The 23,241-nt window shown below is 41.2% G+C and overlaps 1 protein-coding gene across 1 annotated transcript in view; it reads right to left on the reverse strand.

Annotated features, from left to right (window-relative positions):
- The window catches only part of UBE2H (ubiquitin conjugating enzyme E2 H), a 242,895-nt gene that overhangs the window by 96,592 nt on the left and 123,062 nt on the right, over window positions 1–23,241 (reverse strand). Inside the window, exon 3 of the mRNA XM_053716375.1 lies at window positions 14,746–14,820. Coding sequence (XP_053572350.1) covers window positions 14,746–14,820 — 75 coding nt within the window. The remainder of the gene's footprint in view (window positions 1–14,745; window positions 14,821–23,241) is intronic.

Genomic DNA, 23,241 nt, shown 5'->3' on the forward strand with positions numbered 1-23,241 from the left:
ATCCTTTGTAGCATCTAAATAGAATTTTAGAGCGCGAACAACATCCAAATTGTGCAACAAACGTTCCTTCTTTGAAACTGGTTTCGGACACAGAGAAGGTACGATAATCTCCTGGTTAATGTTTTTGTTAGAAACAACTTTTGGAAGAAAACCAGGTTTAGTACGTAAAACCACCTTATCTGCATGGAACACCAGATAAGGAGGAGAACACTGCAGAGCAGATAATTCTGAAACTCTTCTAGCAGAAGAAATTGCAACTAAAAACAAAACTTTCCAAGATAATAACTTAATATCAACTGAATGCAAGGGTTCAAACGGAACCCCCTGAAGAACTGAAAGAACTAAATTGAGACTCCAAGGAGGAGTCAAAGGTTTGTAAACAGGCTTAATTCTAACCAGAGCCTGAACAAAGGCTTGAACATCTGGCACAGCAGCCAGTTTTTTGTGAAGTAACACCGACAAGGCAGAAATCTGTCCCTTCAGGGAACTTGCAGATAATCCTTTTTCCAATCCTTCTTGAAGGAAGGATAGAATCCTAGGAATCTTAACCTTGTCCCAAGAGAATCCTTTAGATTCACACCAACAGATATATTTTTTTCCAAATTTTGTGGTAAATCTTTCTAGTTACAGGCTTTCTGGCCTGAACAAGAGTATCAATAACAGAATCTGAGAACCCTCGCTTCGATAAAATCAAGCGTTCAATCTCCAAGCAGTCAGCTGGAGTGAAACCAGATTCGGATGTTCGAACGGACCCTGAACAAGAAGGTCTCGTCTCAAAGGTAGCTTCCAAGGTGGAGCCGATGACATATTCACCAGATCTGCATACCAAGTCCTGCGTGGCCACGCAGGAGCTATCAAGATCACCGACGCCCTCTCCTGATTGATCCTGGCTACCAGCCTGGGGATGAGAGGAAACGGCGGGAACACATAAGCTAGTTTGAAGGTCCAAGGTGCTACTAGTGCATCCACTAGAGCCGCCTTGGGATCCCTGGATCTGGACCCGTAGCAAGGAACTTTGAAGTTCTGACGAGAGGCCATCAGATCCATGTCTGGAATGCCCCACAGCTGAGTGACTTGGGCAAAGATTTCCGGATGGAGTTCCCACTCCCCCGGATGCAATGTCTGACGACTCAGAAAATCCGCTTCCCAATTTTCCACTCCTGGGATGTGGATAGCAGACAGGTGGCAGGAGTGAGACTCCGCCCATAGAATGATTTTGGTCACTTCTTCCATCGCTAGGGAACTCCTTGTTCCCCCCTGATGGTTGATGTACGCAACAGTTGTCATGTTGTCTGATTGAAACCGTATGAACTTGGCCCTCGCTAGCTGAGGCCAAGCCTTGAGAGCATTGAATATCGCTCTCAGTTCCAGAATATTTATCGGTAGAAGAGATTCTTCCCGAGACCAAAGACCCTGAGCTTTCAGGGATCCCCAGACCGCGCCCCAGCCCATCAGACTGGCGTCGGTCGTGACAATGACCCACTCTGGTCTGCGGAATGTCATCCCTTGTGACAGGTTGTCCAGGGACAGCCACCAACGGAGTGAGTCTCTGGTCCTCTGATTTACTTGTATCTTCGGAGACAAGTCTGTATAGTCCCCATTCCACTGACTGAGCATGCACAGTTGTAATGGTCTTAGATGAATGCGCGCAAAAGGAACTATGTCCATTGCCGCTACCATCAACCCGATCACTTCCATGCACTGAGCTATGGAAGGAAGAGGAACGGAATGAAGTATCCGACAAGAGTCTAGAAGCTTTGTTTTTCTGGCCTCTGTCAGAAAAATCCTCATTTCTAAGGAGTCTATTATTGTTCCCAAGAAGGGAACCCTTGTTGACGGGGATAGAGAACTCTTTTCCACGTTCACTTTCCATCCGTGAGATCTGAGAAAGGCCAGGACAATGTCCGTGTGAGCCTTTGCTTGAGGAAGGGACGACGCTTGAATCAGAATGTCGTCCAAGTAAGGTACTACAGCAATGCCCCTTGGTCTTAGCACAGCTAGAAGGGACCCTAGTACCTTTGTGAAAATCCTTGGAGCAGTGGCTAATCCGAAAGGAAGCGCCACGAACTGGTAATGTTTGTCCAGGAATGCGAACCTTAGGAACCGATGATGTTCCTTGTGGATAGGAATATGTAGATACGCATCCTTTAAATCCACCGTGGTCATGAATTGACCTTCCTGGATGGAAGGAAGAATAGTTCGAATGGTTTCCATCTTGAACGATGGAACCTTGAGAAACTTGTTTAAGATCTTGAGATCTAAGATTGGTCTGAACGTTCCCTCTTTTTTGGGAACTATGAACAGATTGGAGTAGAACCCCATCCCTTGTTCTCTTAATGGAACAGGATGAATCACTCCCATTTTTAACAGGTCTTCTACACAATGTAAGAATGCCTGTCTTTTTATGTGGTCTGAAGACAACTGAGACCTGTGGAACCTCCCCCTTGGGGGAAGTCCCTTGAATTCCAGAAGATAACCTTGGGAGACTATTTCTAGCGCCCAAGGATCCAGAACATCTCTTGCCCAAGCCTGAGCGAAGAGAGAGAGTCTGCCCCCCACCAGATCCGGTCCCGGATCGGGGGCCAACATTTCATGCTGTCTTGGTAGCAGTGGCAGGTTTCTTGGCCTGCTTTCCCTTGTTCCAGCCTTGCATTGGTCTCCAAGCTGGCTTGGCTTGAGAAGTATTACCCTCTTGCTTAGAGGACGTAGCACCTTGGGCTGGTCCGTTTCTACGAAAGGGACGAAAATTAGGTTTATTTTTTGCCTTGAAAGGCCGATCCTGAGGAAGGGCGCGGCCCTTACCCCCAGTGATATCAGAGATAATCTCTTTCAAGTCAGGGCCAAACAGTGTTTTCCCCTTGAAAGGAATGTTAAGTAGCTTGTTCTTGGAAGACGCATCAGCCGACCAAGATTTCAACCAAAGCGCTCTGCGCGCCACAATAGCAAACCCAGAATTCTTAGCCGCTAACCTAGCCAATTGCAAAGTGGCGTCTAGGGTGAAAGAATTAGCCAATTTGAGAGCATTGATTCTGTCCATAATCTCCTCCAAAGGAGGAGAATCACTATCGACCGCTCTTATCAGATCATCGAACCAGAAACATGCGGCTGTAGCGACAGGGACAATGCATGAAATTGGTTGTAGAAGGTAACCTTGCTGAACAAACATTTTTTTAAGCAAACCTTCTAATTTTTTATCCATAGGATCTTTGAAAGCACAACTATCCTCTATGGGTATAGTGGTGCGTTTGTTTAAAGTGGAAACCGCTCCCTCGACCTTGGGGACTGTCTGCCATAAGTCCTTTCTGGGGTCGACCATAGGAAACAATTTTTTAAATATGGGGGGAGGGACGAAAGGAATACCGGGCCTTTCCCATTCTTTATTAACAATGTCCGCCACCCGCTTGGGTATAGGAAAAGCTTCTGGGAGCCCCGGCACCTCTAGGAACTTGTCCATTTTACAAAGTTTCTCTGGGATGACCAACTTGTCACAATCATCCAGAGTGGATAATACCTCCTTAAGCAGAATGCGGAGATGTTCCAACTTAAATTTAAATGCAATCACATCAGGTTCAGCCTGTTGAGAAATGTTCCCTGAATCAGTAATTTCTCCCTCAGACAAAACCTCCCTGGCCCCATCAGACTGGGTTAGGGGCCCTTCAGAAATATTATCAGCGTCGTCATGCTCTTCAGTATCTAAAACAGAGCAGCCGCGCTTACGCTGATAAGTGTTCATTTTGGCTAAAATGTTTTTGACAGAATTATCCATTACAGCCGTTAATTGTTGCATAGTAAGGAGTATTGGCGCGCTAGATGTACTAGGGGCCTCCTGAGTGGGCAAGACTCGTGTAGACGAAGGAGGGAATGATGCAGTACCATGCTTACTCCCCTCACTTGAGGAATCATCTTGGGCATCATTGTCATTATCACATAAATCACATTTATTTAAATGAATAGGAATTCTGGCTTCCCCACATTCAGAACACAGTCTATCTGGTAGTTCAGACATGATAAACAGGCATAAACTTGATAACAAAGTACAAAAAACGTTTTAAAATAAAACCGTTACTGTCACTTTAAATTTTAAACTGAACACACTTTATTACTGCAATTGCGAAAAACATGAAGGAATTGTTCAAAATTCACCAAATTTTCACCACAGTGTCTTAAAGCCTTAAAAGTATTGCACACCAAATTTGGAAGCTTTAACCCTTAAAATAACGGAACCGGAGCCGTTTTGAACTTTAACCCCTTTACAGTCCCTGGTATCTGCTTTGCTGAGACCCAACCAAGCCCAAAGGGGAATACGATACCAAATGACGCCTTCAGAAAGTCTTTTCTAAGTATCAGAGCTCCTCTCACATGCGACTGCATGCCATGCCTCTCAAAAACAAGTGCGCAACACCGGCGCGAAAATGAGGCTCTGCTTATGCTTTGGGAAAGCCCCTAAAGAATAAGGTGTCTAAACCAGTGCCTGCCGATATTATTATATCAAAATACCCAGATAAAATGATTCCTCAAGGCTAAATATGTGTTAATAATGAATCGATTTAGCCCAAAAAAAGTCTACAGTTTTAATAAGCCCTTGTGAAGCCCTTATTTACGATCGTAATAAACATGGCTTACCGGATCCCATAGGGAAAATGACAGCTTCCAGCATTACATCGTCTTGTTAGAATGTGTCATACCTCAAGCAGCAAGAGACTGCACACTGTTCCCCCAACTGAAGTTAATTGCTCTCAACAGTCCTGTGTGGAACAGCCATGGATTTTAGTGACGGTTGCTAAAATCATTTTCCTCATACAAACAGAAATCTTCATCTCTTTTCTGTTTCTGAGTAAATAGTACATACCAGCACTATTTCAAAATAACAAACTCTTGATTGAATAATAAAAACTACAGTTAAACACTAAAAAACTCTAAGCCATCTCCGTGGAGATGTTGCCTGTACAACGGCAAAGAGAATGACTGGGGTAGGCGGAGCCTAGGAGGGATCATGTGACCAGCTTTGCTGGGCTCTTTGCCATTTCCTGTTGGGGAAGAGAATATCCCACAAGTAAGGATGACGCCGTGGACCGGACACACCTATGTTGGAGAAATCTTTAGTTGCCTGTAAATAAAATTTCAGGGCACGGACTACATCTAGATTGTGCAGAAGTCGTTCCTTCTTTGAAGAAGGGTTAGGGCACAATGATGGAACAACAATCTCTTGATTGATATTCTTGTTAGTGACTACCTTAGGTAGGAACCCAGGTTTAGTACGCAGAACTACCTTATCTGAATGAAAAATCAGATAAGGAGAATCACAATGTAAGGCTGATAACTCAGAGACTCTACGAGCCGAGGAAATAGCCATTAAAAACAGAACTTTCCAAGATAATAGCCTGATATCAATGGAATGAAGGGGTTCAAACGGAACACCCTGTAAAACGTTAAGAACTAAGTTTAAGCTCCACGGTGGAGCTACAGTCTTAAACACAGGCTTAATTCTAGCCAAAGCCTGACAAAAAGCCTGAACGTCTGGAACTTCTGACAGACGCTTGTGTAAAAGGATGGACAGAGCTGAGATCTGTCCCTTTAAAGAACTTGCAGATAAACCCTTTTCTAAACCTTCTTGTAGAAAAGACAATATCCTAGGAATCCTAACCTTACTCCATGAGTAACTCTTGGATTCGCACCAGTGTAAGTATTTACGCCATATCTTATGGTAAATTTTCCTGGTAACAAGTTTCCTAGCCTGTATTAAGGTATCAATTATTGGCTCCGAAAATCCACGCTTTGATAAAATCAAGCGTTCAATTTCCATGCAGTCAGTTTCAGAGAAATTAGATTTTGATGTTTGAAAGGACCCTGAATTAGAAGGTCCTGTCTCAGAGGCAGAGACCAAGGTGGACAGGATGACATGTCCACTAGATCTGCATACCAGGTCCTGCGTGGCCACGCAGGCGCTATTAGAATCACCGATGCTTTCTCCTGTTTGATCCTGGCAATCAAACGAGGAAGCATCGGGAAGGGTGGAAACACATAAGCCATCCTGAAGGTCCAAGGTGCTGTCAAGGCATCTATCAGGACCGCTCCCGGGTCCCTGGACCTGGACCCGTAACGAGGAAGCTTGGCGTTCTGGCGAGACGCCATGAGATCCATATCTGGTTTGCCCCAACGTCGAAGTATTTGGGCAAAGACCTCCGGATGAAGTTCCCACTCCCCCGGATGAAAAGTCTGGCGACTTAGGAAATCCGCCTCCCAGTTCTCCACTCCTGGGATGTGGATTGCTGACAGGTGGCAAGAGTGAGACTCTGCCCAGCGAATAATTTTTGATACTTCCATCATCGCTAAGGAACTCCTTGTCCCTCCCTGATGGTTGATGTAAGCCACAGTCGTGATGTTGTCCGACTGAAACCTGATGAACCTCAGAGTTGCTAACTGAGGCCAAGCCAGAAGGGCATTGAGAACTGCTCTCAATTCCAGAATGTTTATTGGAAGGAGACTCTCCTCTTGAGTCCATGATCCCTGAGCCTTCAGGGAATTCCAGACAGCGCCCCAACCTAGTAGGCTGGCGTCTGTAGTTACAATTGTCCAGTCTGGCCTGCTGAAGGGCATCCCCCTGGACAGATGTGGCCGAGAAAGCCACCATAGAAGAGAATCTCTGGTCTCTTGATCCAGATTCAGCGTAGGGGACAAATCTGAGTAATCCCCATTCCACTGACTTAGCATGCCCAATTGCAGCGGTCTGAGGTGCAGGCGTGCAAAAGGAACTATGTCCATTGCCGCTACCATTAAGCCGATTACCTCCATGCATTGAGCCACTGACGGGTGTTGAATGGAATGAAGGGCACGGCAAGCATTTAGAAGCTTTGTTAACCTGTCCTCTGTCAGGTAAATTTCATTTCTACAGAATCTATAAGAGTCCCCAAGAAGGGAACTCTTGTGAGTGGTAAGAGAGAACTCTTCTCCTCGTTCACTTTCCACCCATGCGACCTTAGAAATGCCAGTACTAACTCTGTATGAGACTTGGCAGTTTGAAAGCTTGACACTTGTATCAGAATGTCGTCTAGGTACGGAGCTACCGAAATTCCTCGCGGTCTTAGTACCGCCAGAAGAGAGCCCAGAACCTTTGTAAAGATTCTTGGAGCCGTAGCCAACCCGAAGGGAAGAGCTACAAACTGGTAATGCCTGTCTAGGAAGGCAAACCTTAGATACCGGTAATGTTCTCTGTGAATCGGTATGTGAAGGTAAGCATCCTTTAAATCCACTGTGGTCATGTACTGACCTCTTTGGATCATGGGTAAGATTGTCCGAATAGTTTCCATCTTGAACGATGGAACTCTTAGGAATTTGTTTAGGATCTTTAAATCCAATATTGGTCTGAAGGTTCCCTCTTTTTTGGGAACCACAAATAGATTTGAGTAAAACCCTTGTCCGTGTTCCGACCGCGGAACTGGGTGGATCACTCCCATTAGTAAAAGGTCTTGTACACAGCGTAGAAACGCCTCTTTCATTATCTGGTTTGTTGACAACCTTGAAAGGTGAAATCTCCCTTGTGGAGGAGAAGCTTTGAAGTCCAGAAGATATCCCTGAGATATGATCTCCAACGCCCAGGGATCCTGGACATCTCTTGCCCAAGCCTGGGCGAAGAGAGAGAGTCTGCCCCCCACTAGATCCGTTTCCGGATCGGGGGCCCTCACTTCATGCTGTCTTAGGGGCAGCAGCAGGTTTTCTGGCCTGCTTGCCCTTATTCCAGGTCTGGTTAGGTTTCCAGCCTTGTCTGTAGCGAGCAACAGCTCCTTCCTGTTTTGGAGCAGAGGAAGTTGATGCTGCTCCTGCCTTGAAGTTACGAAAGGCACGAAAATTAGACTGTCTAGCCCTAGGTTTGGCTCTGTCTTGAGGCAGGGCATGGCCTTTACCTCCCGTAATATCAGCGATAATTTCTTTCAAACCGGGCCCGAATAAAGTCTGCCCCTTGAAAGGTATGTTAAGTAATTTCGATTTAGAAGTTACATCAGCTGACCAGGATTTTAGCCACAGCGCTCTGCGTGCCTGAATGGCGAATCCGGAATTCTTAGCCGTAAGTTTAGTTAAATGTACTACGGCATCAGAAATAAATGAATTAGCTAGCTTAAGGGTTTTAAGCTTGTGTGAAATCTCATCTAATGTCGCTGAGTCAAGGGTCTCTTCCAGAGACTCAAACCAAAATGCTGCCGCAGCCGTGACAGACGCAATGCATGCAAGGGGTTGTAATATAAAACCTTGTTGAACAAACATTTTCTTAAGGTAACCCTCTAACTTTTTATCCATTGGATCTGAAAAGGCACAACTATCCTCCACCGGGATAGTGGTACGCTTAGCTAAAGTAGAAACTGCTCCCTCCACCTTAGGGACCGTTTGCCATAAGTCCCGTGTGGTGGCGTCTATCGGAAACATTTTTCTGAATATAGGAGAGGGTGAGAAGGGCACACCGGGTTTATCCCACTCCTTAGTAACAATTTCAGTAAGTCTCTTAGGTATAGGAAAAACGTCAGTACTCGTCGGTACCGCAAAATATTTATCCAACCTACACATTTTCTCTGGGATTGCAACTGTGTTACAATCATTCAGAGCCGCTAACACCTCCCCTAGTAATACACGGAGGTTTTCCAGCTTAAACTTAAAATTTGAAATGTCTGAATCCAGTTTATTTGGATCAGATCCGTCACCTGCAGAATGAAGCTCTCTGTCCTCATGCTCTGCAAATTGTGACGCAGTATCAGACATGGCTCTAGCATTATCAGCATACTCTGTTCTCATCCCAGAGTGATCTCGTTTACCCCTAAGTTCTGGCAATTTAGACAAAACTTCAGTCATAACATTAGCCATGTCTTGTAGAGTGATTTGTAATGGCCGCCCTGATGTACTTGGCGTTACAATATCACGCACATCCTGAGCGGGAGATGCAGGTACTGACAACGTGAGGCAAGTTAGTCGGCATAACTTCCCCCTCGTTGTCTGGTGAATGTTGCTTAACATGTACAGATTGACTTTTATTTAAAGTAGCATCAATGCAATTAGTACATAAATTTCTATTGGGCTCCACCTTGGCTTTTGAACATATTGCACAAAGAGATTCCTCTGTGTCAGACATGTTTAAACAAACTAGCAATTAGACTAGCAAGCTTGGAAATACTTTTCAACTAAATATACAAGCAATATGTAAAAACGTTACTGTGCCTTTAAGAAGCACACAAAAAACTGACACAGTTGAACAACAATGAACCGGATTAGTTATAGAAACCAAATTTAGCAAAGGATTGCACTCATTAGCAATGGATGATTAACCCTTAATATCAGAAAAAAAAAACGGATAACAATTGAAAATATAAGCGTTTTTATCACAGTCAAAGCACAGTCTCACAGGTCTGCTGTGAGTGATTACCTCCCTCAAAACTAGTTTTGAAGACCCCTGAGCTCTGTGGAGACGTCCTGGATCATGCAGGGAGAAAAAGGCAGACTGTGACAGAATTTCTGATGCGTAGTAAAAGCGCCAAAATAGGCCCCTCCCACTCACACTACAACAGTGAGGGAAGCTCAGTAAACTGTTTTAATTTAAAACAAACGACAGCCATGTGGAAAATAACGCCCAAAACAATTTTTCACCAAGTACCTCAGATAATTAAACGATTTAACATGCCAGCAAACGTTTAAAATCTAATTTTAAAAATGTCATTAAAAGCCTGCTGCTAGTCGCTCACACTGCAAGTAAGGCTAAAAGTTATATGCATACAGTATTTTCCCAGTGAAGTGCCATTCCCCAGAAATACTTAAGTGTAAACATACATACATACATATCAGCCTGATACCAGTTGCTACTACTGCGTTTAAGGCTGTAATTACATTATATCGGTATTAGCAGTATTTTCTCAGTCAATTCCATTCCTTAGAAAATAATATACTGCAACATACCTCTTTGCAGGTGAACCTGCCCGCTGTCCCCTGATCTGAAGTTACCTTACTCCTCAGAATGGCCGAGAACAGCAAATGGATCTTAGTTACGTCCGCTAAGATCATACACAAAAACTCAGGTAGATTCTTCTTCAAATTCTGCCTGAGAAGAAAACAACACACTCCGGTGCCGTTTAAAATAACAAACTTTTGATTGAAGATATAAAAAACTAAGTTTAATCACCACAGTCCTCTCACACATCCTATCTATTAGTTGGGTGCAAGAGAATGACTGGGTGTGACGTAGAGGGGAGGAGCTATATAGCAGCTCTGCTTGGGTGATCCTCTTGCACTTCCTGTTGGGGAGGAGTTAATATCCCATAAGTAATGATGACCCGTGGACTGACTACACTTAACAGGAGAAAAACTTTTTTTCTATAAACCATGCAAATGTTTTTACACTAAGTAATATGAGTATTAACATGAATATTACCCTTTTTTGCAAGCATGATCCCAGTCGTTAAATCACTGTATCAGGCTTACCTTAAATATACCAGGCACTGTCAGCATTTTCTAGACCTTATCTCTCTAGAAAAAAATATACTGAACATACCTCAAAGCAGGTAATCTGCAGACCGTCCCCCCAACTGAAGTTTTCTTTCCATACTCTTCAGTTATGTGTGAGAACAGCAATGGACCTTAGTTACAAACCGCTAAGAACATCAAACCTCCAGGCAGAATTCTTCTTCCAATTTCTGCCTGAGAGTAAAACAGTACAACGCCGGTACCGTTTAAAAATAACAAACTTTTGATTGAAGGTAAAAACTACACTAAGTCACCACATATCTCTTGATACTTCCTTTCTTGTCGAGATCTGCAAGAGAATGACTGGGGGTGGCAGTTAGGGGAGGAGCTATATAGACAGCTCTGCTGTGGGTGTCCTCTTGCAGCTTCCTGTTGGGAAGGAGAATATCCCACAAGTAATGGATGAACCCGTGGACTGGATACACCTTTATAAGCGAAAAATACAAAGTTGCCTGTAAAATAAATATAAACCCTAAGATAGATACAAATGTAACTATTAGTTATATTGTAGCTAGCTTAGGGTTTATTTTACAGGTAAGTATTTAGTTTTAAATAGGATTCATTTATTTAATTGTAGTAATTTTATTTTGTTGTATTTAAATTATATTTAAGTTAGGGGGGTGTTACACTTAGGTTTAGACTTAGGTTTAGGGGTTGATAAATTTAATATAGTAGCGGCAACATTGGGGCGGCATATTAGGGGTTAATAAATGTAGGTAGGTGTCGGGGATGTTAGGGACGGTAGAATAGGGGTTAATAAAATGTAACTAGTATTTGTGAGGCGGGAGTGCGGCAGTTTAGGGGTTAATATATTTATTAAAGTGGTGGCGATGTCTGGTCGGCAGATTAGGGGTTAAAAAAATGTATTTAAGTGTTTGCGATGTGGGGGGGGGGCGCCCGGTTTAGGGGTTAATAGGTAGTTTATGGGTGTTAGTGTACTTTTTATGAGTTTTATGTTACGGTGTTAGCCCATAAAACTCTTAACTACTGACTTTTAAATGCGGTAGGAGTCTGGACAGGAGAGGGTCTACCTCTCACTTCCAAGACTCGTAATACCGGCGTTAGGCAAATCCCATTAAAAAGAAAGGATACGCAATTGACGTAAGGGGATTTGCGGTAAGCTCGAGTCGCGGGAAAAAAAAGCGAGCGGTACACCTGAACCTGCCAGACTCTTAATACCAGCAGGCGTTAAAAAGCAGCATTGGGACCTGCTTTTTAAGGCTAACGCAAGACTCGTAATCTAGCCAATAGTAACTTAACCTTCTGGATGTTTAAATAGGTTGGGGAAAACATGCAATGTTTTCTAATCCTATTGCTGGATGGACAAAAGAAAAAAAAACTAAACAAAAAAAAAAAAAGACCCTGGTAAGCTGCTCAATATACAAACACAAAGAGAAGCAGTCTGCCAGAAACAGCTCAGTGGCTTGTTCTATGGCTCGGTTAAGTCCTGGGAGTAGCTTCTTTTAGCCCAAATGTTTAAAACTGTCATGAAGTAGATCAGTCTAATCCCACCTAACTAGGTCAGTCCAGCCCTTTAATACCAGGCAATCCTCCTATGAACAAGGGAAATGGCAACCCCAGGTGATGGTTTCAGCCTCTTTTGGGCTTCGTCGGTGAGGTGAGCCATATCACTCTAAACACATTGGGTAAGGAGTCCACGCCTGGTTTGTCCCATCACCTTTAGAGAGACTTTCCCCAGGCTCATACAAATACATACAGAAAGGGATGCAGTCTCCAGGCACAAACAACAGCTAAGCAGCTTGTTCTATGGCATAATAGACGGGACCAGAAACTGAATGTTCATTCATATTCAGGTTAAACTGTGTGGCTGTGGGACAGGATGACATGCAAACAGGAAAGGAACGCAATAGTAAGTGGACAGCAAATTAGTGATGCCTACACAATTTAAGTGGGCTTAAAGGGACAGTCTACACCAAAAAAATTTTTGTTTAAAAAGATAGATAGATAATCTCTTTATTTCCCATTCCCCAGTTTTGCATAACCAACACAGTTATATTAATATGTTTTACCTCTGTGATTACCTTGTATCTAAGCCTCTGCAGACTGCCCCCTTATCTCAGTGCTTTTGACAGACATGCAGTTTAGCCAATCAGTGCAGACTCCTAAATAACTCCACGGGAGTGAGCACAATGTTATCTATATGACACACATGAACTAGTATTGTCTAACTGTGAAAAACTTTCAAAATGCTCTGAACTAAGAGGCGGTTTTCAACGGTTTAGAAATCAGTTTGAACCTACCTAGGTTTAGCTTTTCAAAAACACCACCAAAGTAATAAAGCAAATTTAATGATAACAGTCAATTGGAAAGTTGTTTAAAATTGCACACCCTCTAAATCAGGAAAGTTTAATTTTGACTAGACTGTCCCTTTAACACCATATATCTAGTGAGCACTGATCTCTGGACTATGCCCATGCAGGGCCACCTGAACTGAACACAAACCCACAGATCACAGCCATTAGCTGTCATGTTTTAAGGTAGATGATGCCTCAGCAAAACATTGTGCAATATGGATCCAGATCTGCAGGAGATTAAACAGTTTTTACACTCTGCAAGGACACAGGAGTTAGTCTGATGTCAGTGCTTACTGCTAATCACAAGTATCTGTCAGGTCGCTATCCGTGTCTGCAGCACAGAAACAAGAGTATAATGTAGTACAGTTGCAGTGTGATGTAATAGATGTGTGACTCTTCGTTCTGGAATACAGATTCTAGCTCCATCTGAAGCAGACACACTAAATCCAATTTTGTGCAGCACAAGGCAATCAGGTGATGCCATAGGGTCATCTGATTTCTGTTATGGGAGTTTTACTCCAATCCCATCTCATGTGGCTTTTATGTGAGGAGTATGTGAGTCATTGAGAAGCTGCTCTGCCTTTCAGACTGCTCCACATATGGTTTCATGTTATTCAGTACGAGAATAAATAAATACTTTTCATCTCTGGGAATAAGGCAATCCACATTTTTCTGAGCTAATATTACATGAAAAAGGGCCAAAAATTTATATTGTAAAGTTGTTTTACTACACAACTAAATATTTTATATCTAAATCTGTCCTTTTCACACTACTATACTGCACAGTGTCATTGTTTGCACACTATGGCCTCAGCAGAGAAGGAAGCAAAAGTTACAACATGGCATACGTGGCTTTAAATATTGAAGTGTACAGCAATATAATTAAAAAAATACACATATTATTAGAAACATAGCATTTGACGGTAGATAAGAACCAAAAAGGCCCATCAAGTCTACCCATATTACATGTTACTTTTTCCTTAGGATAGCCTTATGCATGTCCCAGGCATTTTTAATTCCTTTACAGTCTTTGTGTTTACCACCTCAAATGGAAGTTTATTCCATGAATCCAGCACCCTTTCTGTAAAAAAATGCTTCCTTAAATTTCTCCTGAATCTGCTACCCTCTAACTTTAGATTGCGACCCCTTGTTTTGGCATTTATTTTTTTGTGAAAAATGCTTTCAGCTTCTATATTATTAAGTCCCTTCATATATTTAAAGGTTTCTATCATGTCACCTCTTTCCCTTCTATCCTCTAAGCTATACATATTTAGATCATAGAGTCTTTCTTGGTACGTTTTATATTTTAGACCATGTACCATTTTAGTAGCCCTCCTTTGGACAGCTTCTAATTTATTTATATCTTTCTGAAGATATGGTCTCCAGAACTGTACACAATATTCCAGATTTGGTCTAACTAATGATCTGTAAAGTGGCATTAAGAACCTTGCTATTTCTGCTACTAAAACCTCTTCCAATGCAACCAAGCATTTGACTGGCCTTGCTGGCTGCATTACGGCATTGTGTACCAAATTTTAAATCATCTGAAATAATAATTCCCAAATCCCTTTCTTCTTTAATTACAGTCAGTAATGTACCTTTGAGACTATAATTGGCCTTTGGGTTTTTGGATTCTATATGCATAATTTTGCTCTTGGTAATAATAAATTTCAGATCCCATTTATTTGACCAATCCTCTAGTTTATTAATATCACAGTATATGCTATTCTCTGGCTAATTTTTGCTTTGAATACAGCATTCTATCTAATACTTATTATTTCATGAGCATTAAACACACCTGAGAGTCACGGATACAATCTTCGTATTTCTATTTAGTTGGCATCATGGGTACAGAATTTAGCACAACATTTATTTGATGGAGTAGTGTAGCTATTTCATAGGACGATTGAATAAATAAAATATAATCACCAACCTATAGAAGGAGATTTGAAGGGATATTTGTCAGGAAGGTCCACTCTAACTTTCCATACGCCCCCTTCATATGGTGCTGCAGGGAACAAAAAAAGTCAGAACTTTACATACAATATTAATGGAGACACATCTGACACCAGACTGAGCATACTGTATGGTGATAACAGAGCAGTTAGCATTTCTACTTAGACTGAGACTTGACAGCTTTAAATCTGAGTGTTAGACAGCCTCCTCTCCATACAATTGTGCTATTACACACAACAGCTTGAGGTTACCCACAGACCAAACAGAGTTCCACAAGCACAGTTAATCATATTAGTCCCAACAAACATACATCTAGGGCTTTAAAAGTTAAAACAATTATTGGAATGCAACGTGTTCCTCTGCCATTTCCTCAGGCCTACCACCAGTTTAAATTAGTGCTCATTTAAAGAGATAACTAGATGTATCAAAACCGGAACTATTAGACTAATAGCATATGTATAAAAAATAGCAATAACCACCTCCAATAAAACAAATGTATACATATAACAAACACAAAACCCATATTGCATTAAATACTAATCAAACCTACGTGTAGATCCATACAATGGTATAGTGAATGTGGCAATCAGTGTGTATAAAAAAAAAACAATTCAATTGAAGATAAATAAATAAATTAATGAATCAGATATAAGTGTACACATAGGGGCCTATCTATCAAGCTCCGAATGGAGCTTGATGCCCGGGTTTCTGGCGAGACCGCTGCTCCGAGTAGGCGGACAGACATCGCCGGAAATCAACCCGTTCGAGTACGATCGGGTTGATTGACACCCCCCTGCTGGCGGCCCATTGGCCGCGAGTCTGCAGGGGGCGGCGTTGCACCAGCAGCTCTTGTGAGCTGCTGGTGCAATGCTGAATACAGCGAGCGTATTGCTCTCCGTATTCAGCGAGGTCTGGCAGACCTGATCCACACTGTCGGATCAGGTCCGCCAGACCTTGATAAATAGAGGCCAATGTATTTGTAAGTCAATAAGCTACTAGAAATAGGTCAATTAGCTATGAAAAAATAGTGTGTGTTATTGTGTAGATATGTCGCATGATTAAAATATAATCTACAACGATCATCTGACCAAAGGAAAAAAAAAAAAAAGTGTATGTACTGTATGTGTATATGTAGAGATGATCTAAATGTGAAAATAAGAGTGATGTGTCAAGTGATCAAAAAAACATAATTTATGTAAGAACTTACCTGATAAATTCATTTCTTTCATATTAGCAAGAGTCCATGAGCTAGTGACGTATGGGATATACATTCCTACCAGGAGGGGCAAAGTTTCCCAAACCTCAAAATGCCTATAAATACACCCCTCACCACACCCACAATTCAGTTTAACGAATAGCCAAGAAGTGGGGTGATAAAAAAGTGCGAAAGCATATAAAATAAGGAATTGGAATAATTGTGCTTTATACAAAATCATAACAACCACAAAAAAAGGGCAGGCCTCATGGACTCTTGCTAATATGAAAGAAATGAATTTATCAGGTAAGTTCTTACATAAATTATGTTTTCTTTCATGTAATTAGCAAGAGTCCATGAGCTAGTGACGTATGGGATAATGACTACCCAAGAAGTGGATCTTTCCACACAAGAGTCACTAGAGAGGGAGGGATAAAATAAAGACAGCCAATTCCTGCTGAAAATAATCCACACCCAAAATAAAGTTTAACGAAAAACATAAGCAGAAGATTCAAACTGAAACCGCTGCCTGAAGTACTTTTCTACCAAAAACTGCTGCAGAAGAAGAAAATACATCAAAATGGTAGAATTTAGTAAAAGTATGCAAAGAGGACCAAGTCGCTGCTTTGCAGATCTGGTCAACCGAAGCTTCATTCCTAAACGCCCAGGAAGTAGAAACTGACCTAGTAGAATGAGCTGTAATTCTCTGAGGCGGAGTTTTACCCGACTCAACATAGGCAAGATGAATTAAAGATTTCAACCAAGATGCCAAAGAAATGGCAGAAGCTTTCTGGCCTTTTCTAGAACCGGAAAAGATAACAAATAGACTAGAAGTCTTACGAAAAGATTTCGTAGCTTCAACATAATATTTCAAAGCTCTAATAACATCCAAAGAATGCAACGATTTCTCCTTAGAATTCTTAGGATTAGGACATAATGAAGGAACCACAATTTCTCTACTAATGTTGTTGGAATTCACAACTTTAGGTAAAAATTCAAAAGAAGTTCGCAACACCGCCTTATCCTGATGAAAAATCAGAAAAGGAGACTCACAAGAAAGAGCAGATAATTCAGAAACTCTTCTGGCAGAAGAGATGGCCAAAAGGAACAAAACTTTCCAAGAAAGTAATTTAATGTCCAATGAATGCATAGGTTCAAACGGAGGAGCTTGAAGAGCTCCCAGAACCAAATTCAAACTCCAAGGAGGAGAAATTGACTTAATGACAGGTTTTATACGAACCAAAGCTTGTACAAAACAATGAATATCAGGAAGAATAGCAATCTTTCTGTGAAAAAGAACAGAAAGAGCAGAGATTTGTCCTTTCAAAGAACTTGCGGACAAACCTTTATCTAAACCATCCTGAAGGAACTGTAAAATTCTCGGTATTCTAAAAGAATGCCAGGAAAAATGATGAGAAAGACACCAAGAAATATAAGTCTTCCAGACTCTATAATATATCTTTCGAGATACAGATTTACGAGCCTGTAACATAGTATTAATCACAGAGTCAGAGAAACCTCTTTGACCAAGAATCAAGCGTTCAATCTCCATACCTTTAAATTTAAGGATTTCAGATCCTGATGGAAAAAAGGACCTTGTGACAGAAGGTCTGGTCTTAACGGAAGAGTCCACGGTTGGCAAGAGGCCATCCGGACAAGATCCGCATACCAAAACCTGTGAGGCCATGCCGGAGCTACCAGCAGAACAAACGAGCATTCCTTCAGAATCTTGGAGATTACTCTTGGAAGAAGAACTAGAGGCGGAAAGATATAGGCAGGATGATACTTCCAAGGAAGTGATAATGCATCCACTGCCTCCGCCTGAGGATCCCGGGATCTGGACAGATACCTGGGAAGTTTCTTGTTTAGATGGGACGCCATCAGATCTATTTCTGGAAGTTCCCACATTTGAACAATCTGAAGAAATACCTCTGGGTGAAGAGACCATTCGCCCGGATGCAACGTTTGGCGACTGAGATAATCCGCTTCCCAATTGTCTACACCTGGGATATGAACCGCAGAGATTAGACAGGAGCTGGATTCCGCCCAAACCAAAATTCGAGATACTTCTTTCATAGCCAGAGGACTGTGAGTCCCTCCTTGATGATTGATGTATGCCACAGTTGTGACATTGTCTGTCTGAAAACAAATGAACGATTCTCTCTTCAGAAGAGGCCAAAACTGAAGAGCTCTGAAAATTGCACGGAGTTCCAAAATATTGATCGGTAATCTCACCTCCTGAGATTCCCAAACTCCTTGTGCCGTCAGAGATCCCCACACAGCTCCCCAACCTGTGAGACTTGCATCTGTTGAAATTACAGTCCAGGTCGGAAGCACAAAAGAAGCCCCCTGAATTAAACGATGGTGATCTGTCCACCATGTTAGAGAGTGTCGAACAATCGGTTTTAAAGATATTAATTGAGATATCTTCGTGTAATCCTTGCACCATTGCTTCAGCATACAGAGCTGAAGAGGTCGCATGTGAAAACGAGCAAAGGGGATCGCGTCCGATGCAGCAGTCATAAGACCTAGAATTTCCATGCATAAGGCTACCGAAGGGAATGATTGTGACTGAAGGTTTCGACAAGCTGTAATCAACTTTAGACGTCTCTTGTCTGTTAAAGACAGAGTCATGGACACTGAATCCATCTGGAAACCCAGAAAGGTTACCCTTGTCTGAGGAATCAAAGAACTTTTTGGTAAATTGATCCTCCAACCATGATCTTGAAGAAACAACACAAGTCGATTCGTATGAGATTCTGCTAAATGTAAAGACTGAGCAAGTACCAAGATATCGTCCAAATAAGGAAATACCACAATACCCTGTTCTCTGATTACAGACAGCAGGGCACCGAGAACCTTTGTAAAAATTCTTGGAGCTGTAGCTAGGCCAAACGGCAGAGCCACAAACTGGTAATGCTTGTCCAGGAAAGAGAATCTCAGGAACTGATAATGATCTGGATGAATCGGAATATGCAGATATGCATCCTGTAAATCTATTGTGGACATATAATTCCCTTGCTGAACAAAAGGTAAGATAGTCCTTACAGTTACCATCTTGAACGTTGGTATCCTTACATAACGATTCAATATTTTTAGATCCAGAACTGGTCTGAAAGAATTCTCCTTCTTTGGTACAATGAAGAGATTTGAATAAAACCCCATCCCCTGTTCCGGAACTGGAACTGGCATAATTACTCCAGTCAACTCTAGATCTGAAACACATTTCAGAAATGCTTGAGCTTTTACTGGATTTACTGGGACACAGGAAAGAAAAAATCTCTTTGCAGGAGGTCTCAACTTGAAACCAATTCTGTACCCTTCTGAAACAATGCTCTGAATCCAAAGATTGTGAACAGAATTGATCCAAATTTCCTTGAAAAAACGTAACCTGCCCCCTACCAGCTGAGCTGGAATGAGGGCCGCACCTTCATGTGGACTTAGAAGCAGGCTTTGCCTTTCTAGCTGGCTTGGATTTATTCCAAACTGGAGATGGTCTCCAAACTGAAACTGCTCCTGAGGATGAAGGATCAGGCTTTTGTTCTTTGTTGAAACGAAAGGAACGAAAACGATTATTAGCCCTGTTTTTACCTTTAGATTTTTTATCCTGTGGTAAAAAAGTTCCTTTCCCACCAGTAACAGTTGAAATAATGGAATCCAACTGAGAACCAAATAATTTGTTACCCTGGAAAGAAATGGAAAGTAAAGTTGATTTAGAAGCCATATCAGCATTCCAAGTTTTAAGCCATAAAGCTCTTCTAGCTAAAATAGCTAGAGACATAAACCTGACATGAACTCTGATAATATCAAAAATGGCATCACAGATAAAATTATTAGCATGTTGAAGAAGAATAATAATATCATGAGAATCACGATGTGTTACTTGTTGCGCTAAAGTTTCCAACCAAAAAGTTGAAGCTGCAGCAACATCAGCCAAAGATATAGCAGGTCTAAGAAGATTACCTGAACACAGATAAGCTTTTCTTAGAAAGGACTCAATTTTCCTATCTAGAGGATCCTTAAACGAAGTACCATCTGACGTAGGAATAGTAGTACGTTTAGCAAGGGTAGAAATAGCCCCATCAACTTTAGGGATCTTGTCCCAAAATTCTAGTCTGTCAGACGGCACAGGATATAATTGCTTAAAACGTTTAGAAGGAGTAAATGAATTACCCAAATTATCCCATTCTTTGGAAATTACTGCAGAAATAGCATCAGGGACAGGAAAAACTTCTGGAATAACTACAGAAGATTTAAAAACCTTATTTAAACGTTTAGATTTAGTATCAAGAGGACCAGAATCCTCTATTTCTAAAGCAATTAGGACTTCTTTAAGTAAAGAACGAATAAATTCCATTTTAAATAAATATGAAGATTTATCAGCATCAACCTCTGAGACAGAATCCTCTGAACCAGAGGAATCATCAGAATCAGAATGATGATGTTCAGTTAAAAATTCATCTGTAGGGAGAGAAGTTTTAAAAGATTTTTTTACGTTTACTAGAAGGAGAAATAACAGACATAGCCTTCTTTATGGATTCAGAAACAAAATCTCTTATATTATCAGGAACATTCTGCACCTTAGATGTTGAAGGAACTGCAACAGGCAATGGTACTTTACTAAAGGAAATATTATCTGCTTTAACAAGTTTGTCATGGCAATCAATACAAACAACAGCTGGAGAAATAGCTACCAAAAGTTTACAGCAGATACACTTAGCTTTGGTAGATTCAGCACTTGACAGCGATTTTCCTGTAGTATCTTCTGACTCAGATGCAACGTGAGACATCTTGCAATATGTAAGAGAAAAAACAACATATATATATATAAAGCAAAATTGATCAAATTCCTTAAATGACAGTTTCAGGAATGGGAAAAAATGCCAAAGAACAAGCTTCTAGCAACCAGAAGCAATAAAAAATGAGACTTAAATAATGTGGAGACAAAAGTGACGCCCATATTTTTTCGCGCCAAATAAGACGCCCACATTATTTGGCGCCTAAATGCTTTTTGGCGCCAAAAATGACGCCACATCCGGAACGCCGACATTTTTGGCGCAAAATAACGTCAAAAAATGACGCAACTTCCGGCGACACGTATGACGCCGGAAACGGAAATAGAATTTTTGCGCCAATAAAGTCCGCGCCAAGAATGACGCAATAAAATGAAGCATTTTCAGCCCCCGCGAGCCTAACAGCCCACAGGGAAAAAGTCAAATTTTAAGGTAAGAAAAATGTTAAAATGCATTATCCCAAATATGAAACTGACTGTCTGAAAATAAGGAAAGTTGAACATTCTGAGTCAAGGCAAATAAATGTTTGAATACATATATTTAGAACTTTATAAACAAAGTGCCCAACCATAGCTAGGAGTGTCACAGAAAATAAGACTTACTTACCCCAGGACACTCATCTACATATAGTAGATAGCCAAACCAGTACTGAAACGAGAATCAGCAGAGGTAATGGTATATATAAGAGTATATCGTCGATCTGAAAAGGGAGGTAAGAGATGAATCTCTACGACCGATAACAGAGAACCTATGAAATAGACCCCTTAGAAGGAGATCACTGCATTCAAATAGGCAATACTCTCCTCACATCCCTCTGACATTCACTGCACGCTGAGAGGAAAACCGGGCTCCAACTTGCTGCGGAGCGCATATCAACGTAGAATCTAGCACAAACTTACTTCACCACCTCCATCGGAGGCAAAGTTTGTAAAACTGAATTGTGGGTGTGGTGAGGGGTGTATTTATAGGCATTTTGAGGTTTGGGAAACTTTGCCCCTCCTGGTAGGAATGTATATCCCATACGTCACTAGCTCATGGACTCTTGCTAATTACATGAAAGAAACATAATTTATGTAAGAACTTACCTGATAAATTAATTTCTTTCATATTGGCAAGAGTCCATGAGCTGGTGACGTATGGGATATACAATCCTACCAGGAGGGGCAAAGTTTCCCAAACCTCAAAATGCCTATAAATACACCCCTCACCACACCCACAATTCAGTTTTAACGAATAGCCAAGTAGTGGGGTGATAAAGGAGTAAAAAAGCATCAAAGGAATTTGGAAATAATTGTGCTTTATACAAAAAAATCATAACCACCATAAAAAGGGTGGGCCTCATGGACTCTTGCCAATATGAAAGAAATTAATTTATCAGGTAAGTTCTGACATAAATTATGTTTTCTTTCATGTAATTGGCAAGAGTCCATGAGCTAGTGACGTATGGGATATCAATACCCAAGATGTGGAACTCCACGTAAGAGTCACTAGAGAGGGAGGGATAAAAATAAAAAGCCAAATGCTGAAAAAAAATTATCCACAACCCAAAATATAAGTTATTCTCATGAACAAAAGAAAAAAACTTAAAACAGCAGCAGAACAATCAAACTGAAACAGCTGCCTGAAGAACTTTTCTACCAAAAAGTGCTTCAGAAGAAGCAAATACATCAAAACGCTAGAATTTAGTAAATGTATGCAAAGAGGACCAAATCGATGCTTTGCAAATCTGATCAACTGAAGCTTCATTCTTAAAAGCCCACGAAGTGGAGACTGATCTAGTAGAATGAGCTGTAATTCTCTGAGGCGGGACTTGACCCGACTCCAAATAAGCTTGATGAATCAAAAGCTTTAACCAAGAGGCCAAGGAAATAGAGGCCTTCTGACCTTTCCTAGGACCAGAAAATATAACAAATAGACTAGAAGTCTTCCTGAAATCTTTAGTAGCTTCAACATCATATTTCAAAGCTCTCACCACATTCCAAAGAATTCTTAGGATTAGGACACAAGGAAGGGACAACAATTTCTCTACTAATGTTAGAATTCACAACCTTAGGTAAAAATTCAAATGAAGTCCGCAAAACCGCCTTATCCTGATGAAAAATCAGAAAAGGAGATTCACAAAAGAGCAGATAGCTCAGAAACTCTTCTAGCAGAAAAGATAGCCAAAAGTAACAACACTTTCCAAGAAAGTAGTTTAATATCCAAAAAATGCATAGGCTCAAAAGGAAGAGCCTGTAACGCCTTCAAAACCAAATTAAGACTCCAAGAAGGAGAAATTGATTTAATGACAGGCTTAATACGAACCAAAGCCTGTACAAAACAGTGATTATTAGGAAGATTAGCAATCTTTCTGTGAAATAAAACAGAAAGAGCAGAGATTTGTCCCTTCAAGGAACTTGCAAACAAACCCCTATCCAAACCATCCTGGAGAAACTGTAAAATTCTAGGAATTCTAAAAGAATGCCAAGAGAATTTATGAGAAGAA

Source organism: Bombina bombina, chromosome 6, assembly GCF_027579735.1.
Source record: "Bombina bombina isolate aBomBom1 chromosome 6, aBomBom1.pri, whole genome shotgun sequence".
NCBI classification, from domain to species: Eukaryota; Metazoa; Chordata; class Amphibia; order Anura; family Bombinatoridae; genus Bombina; species Bombina bombina.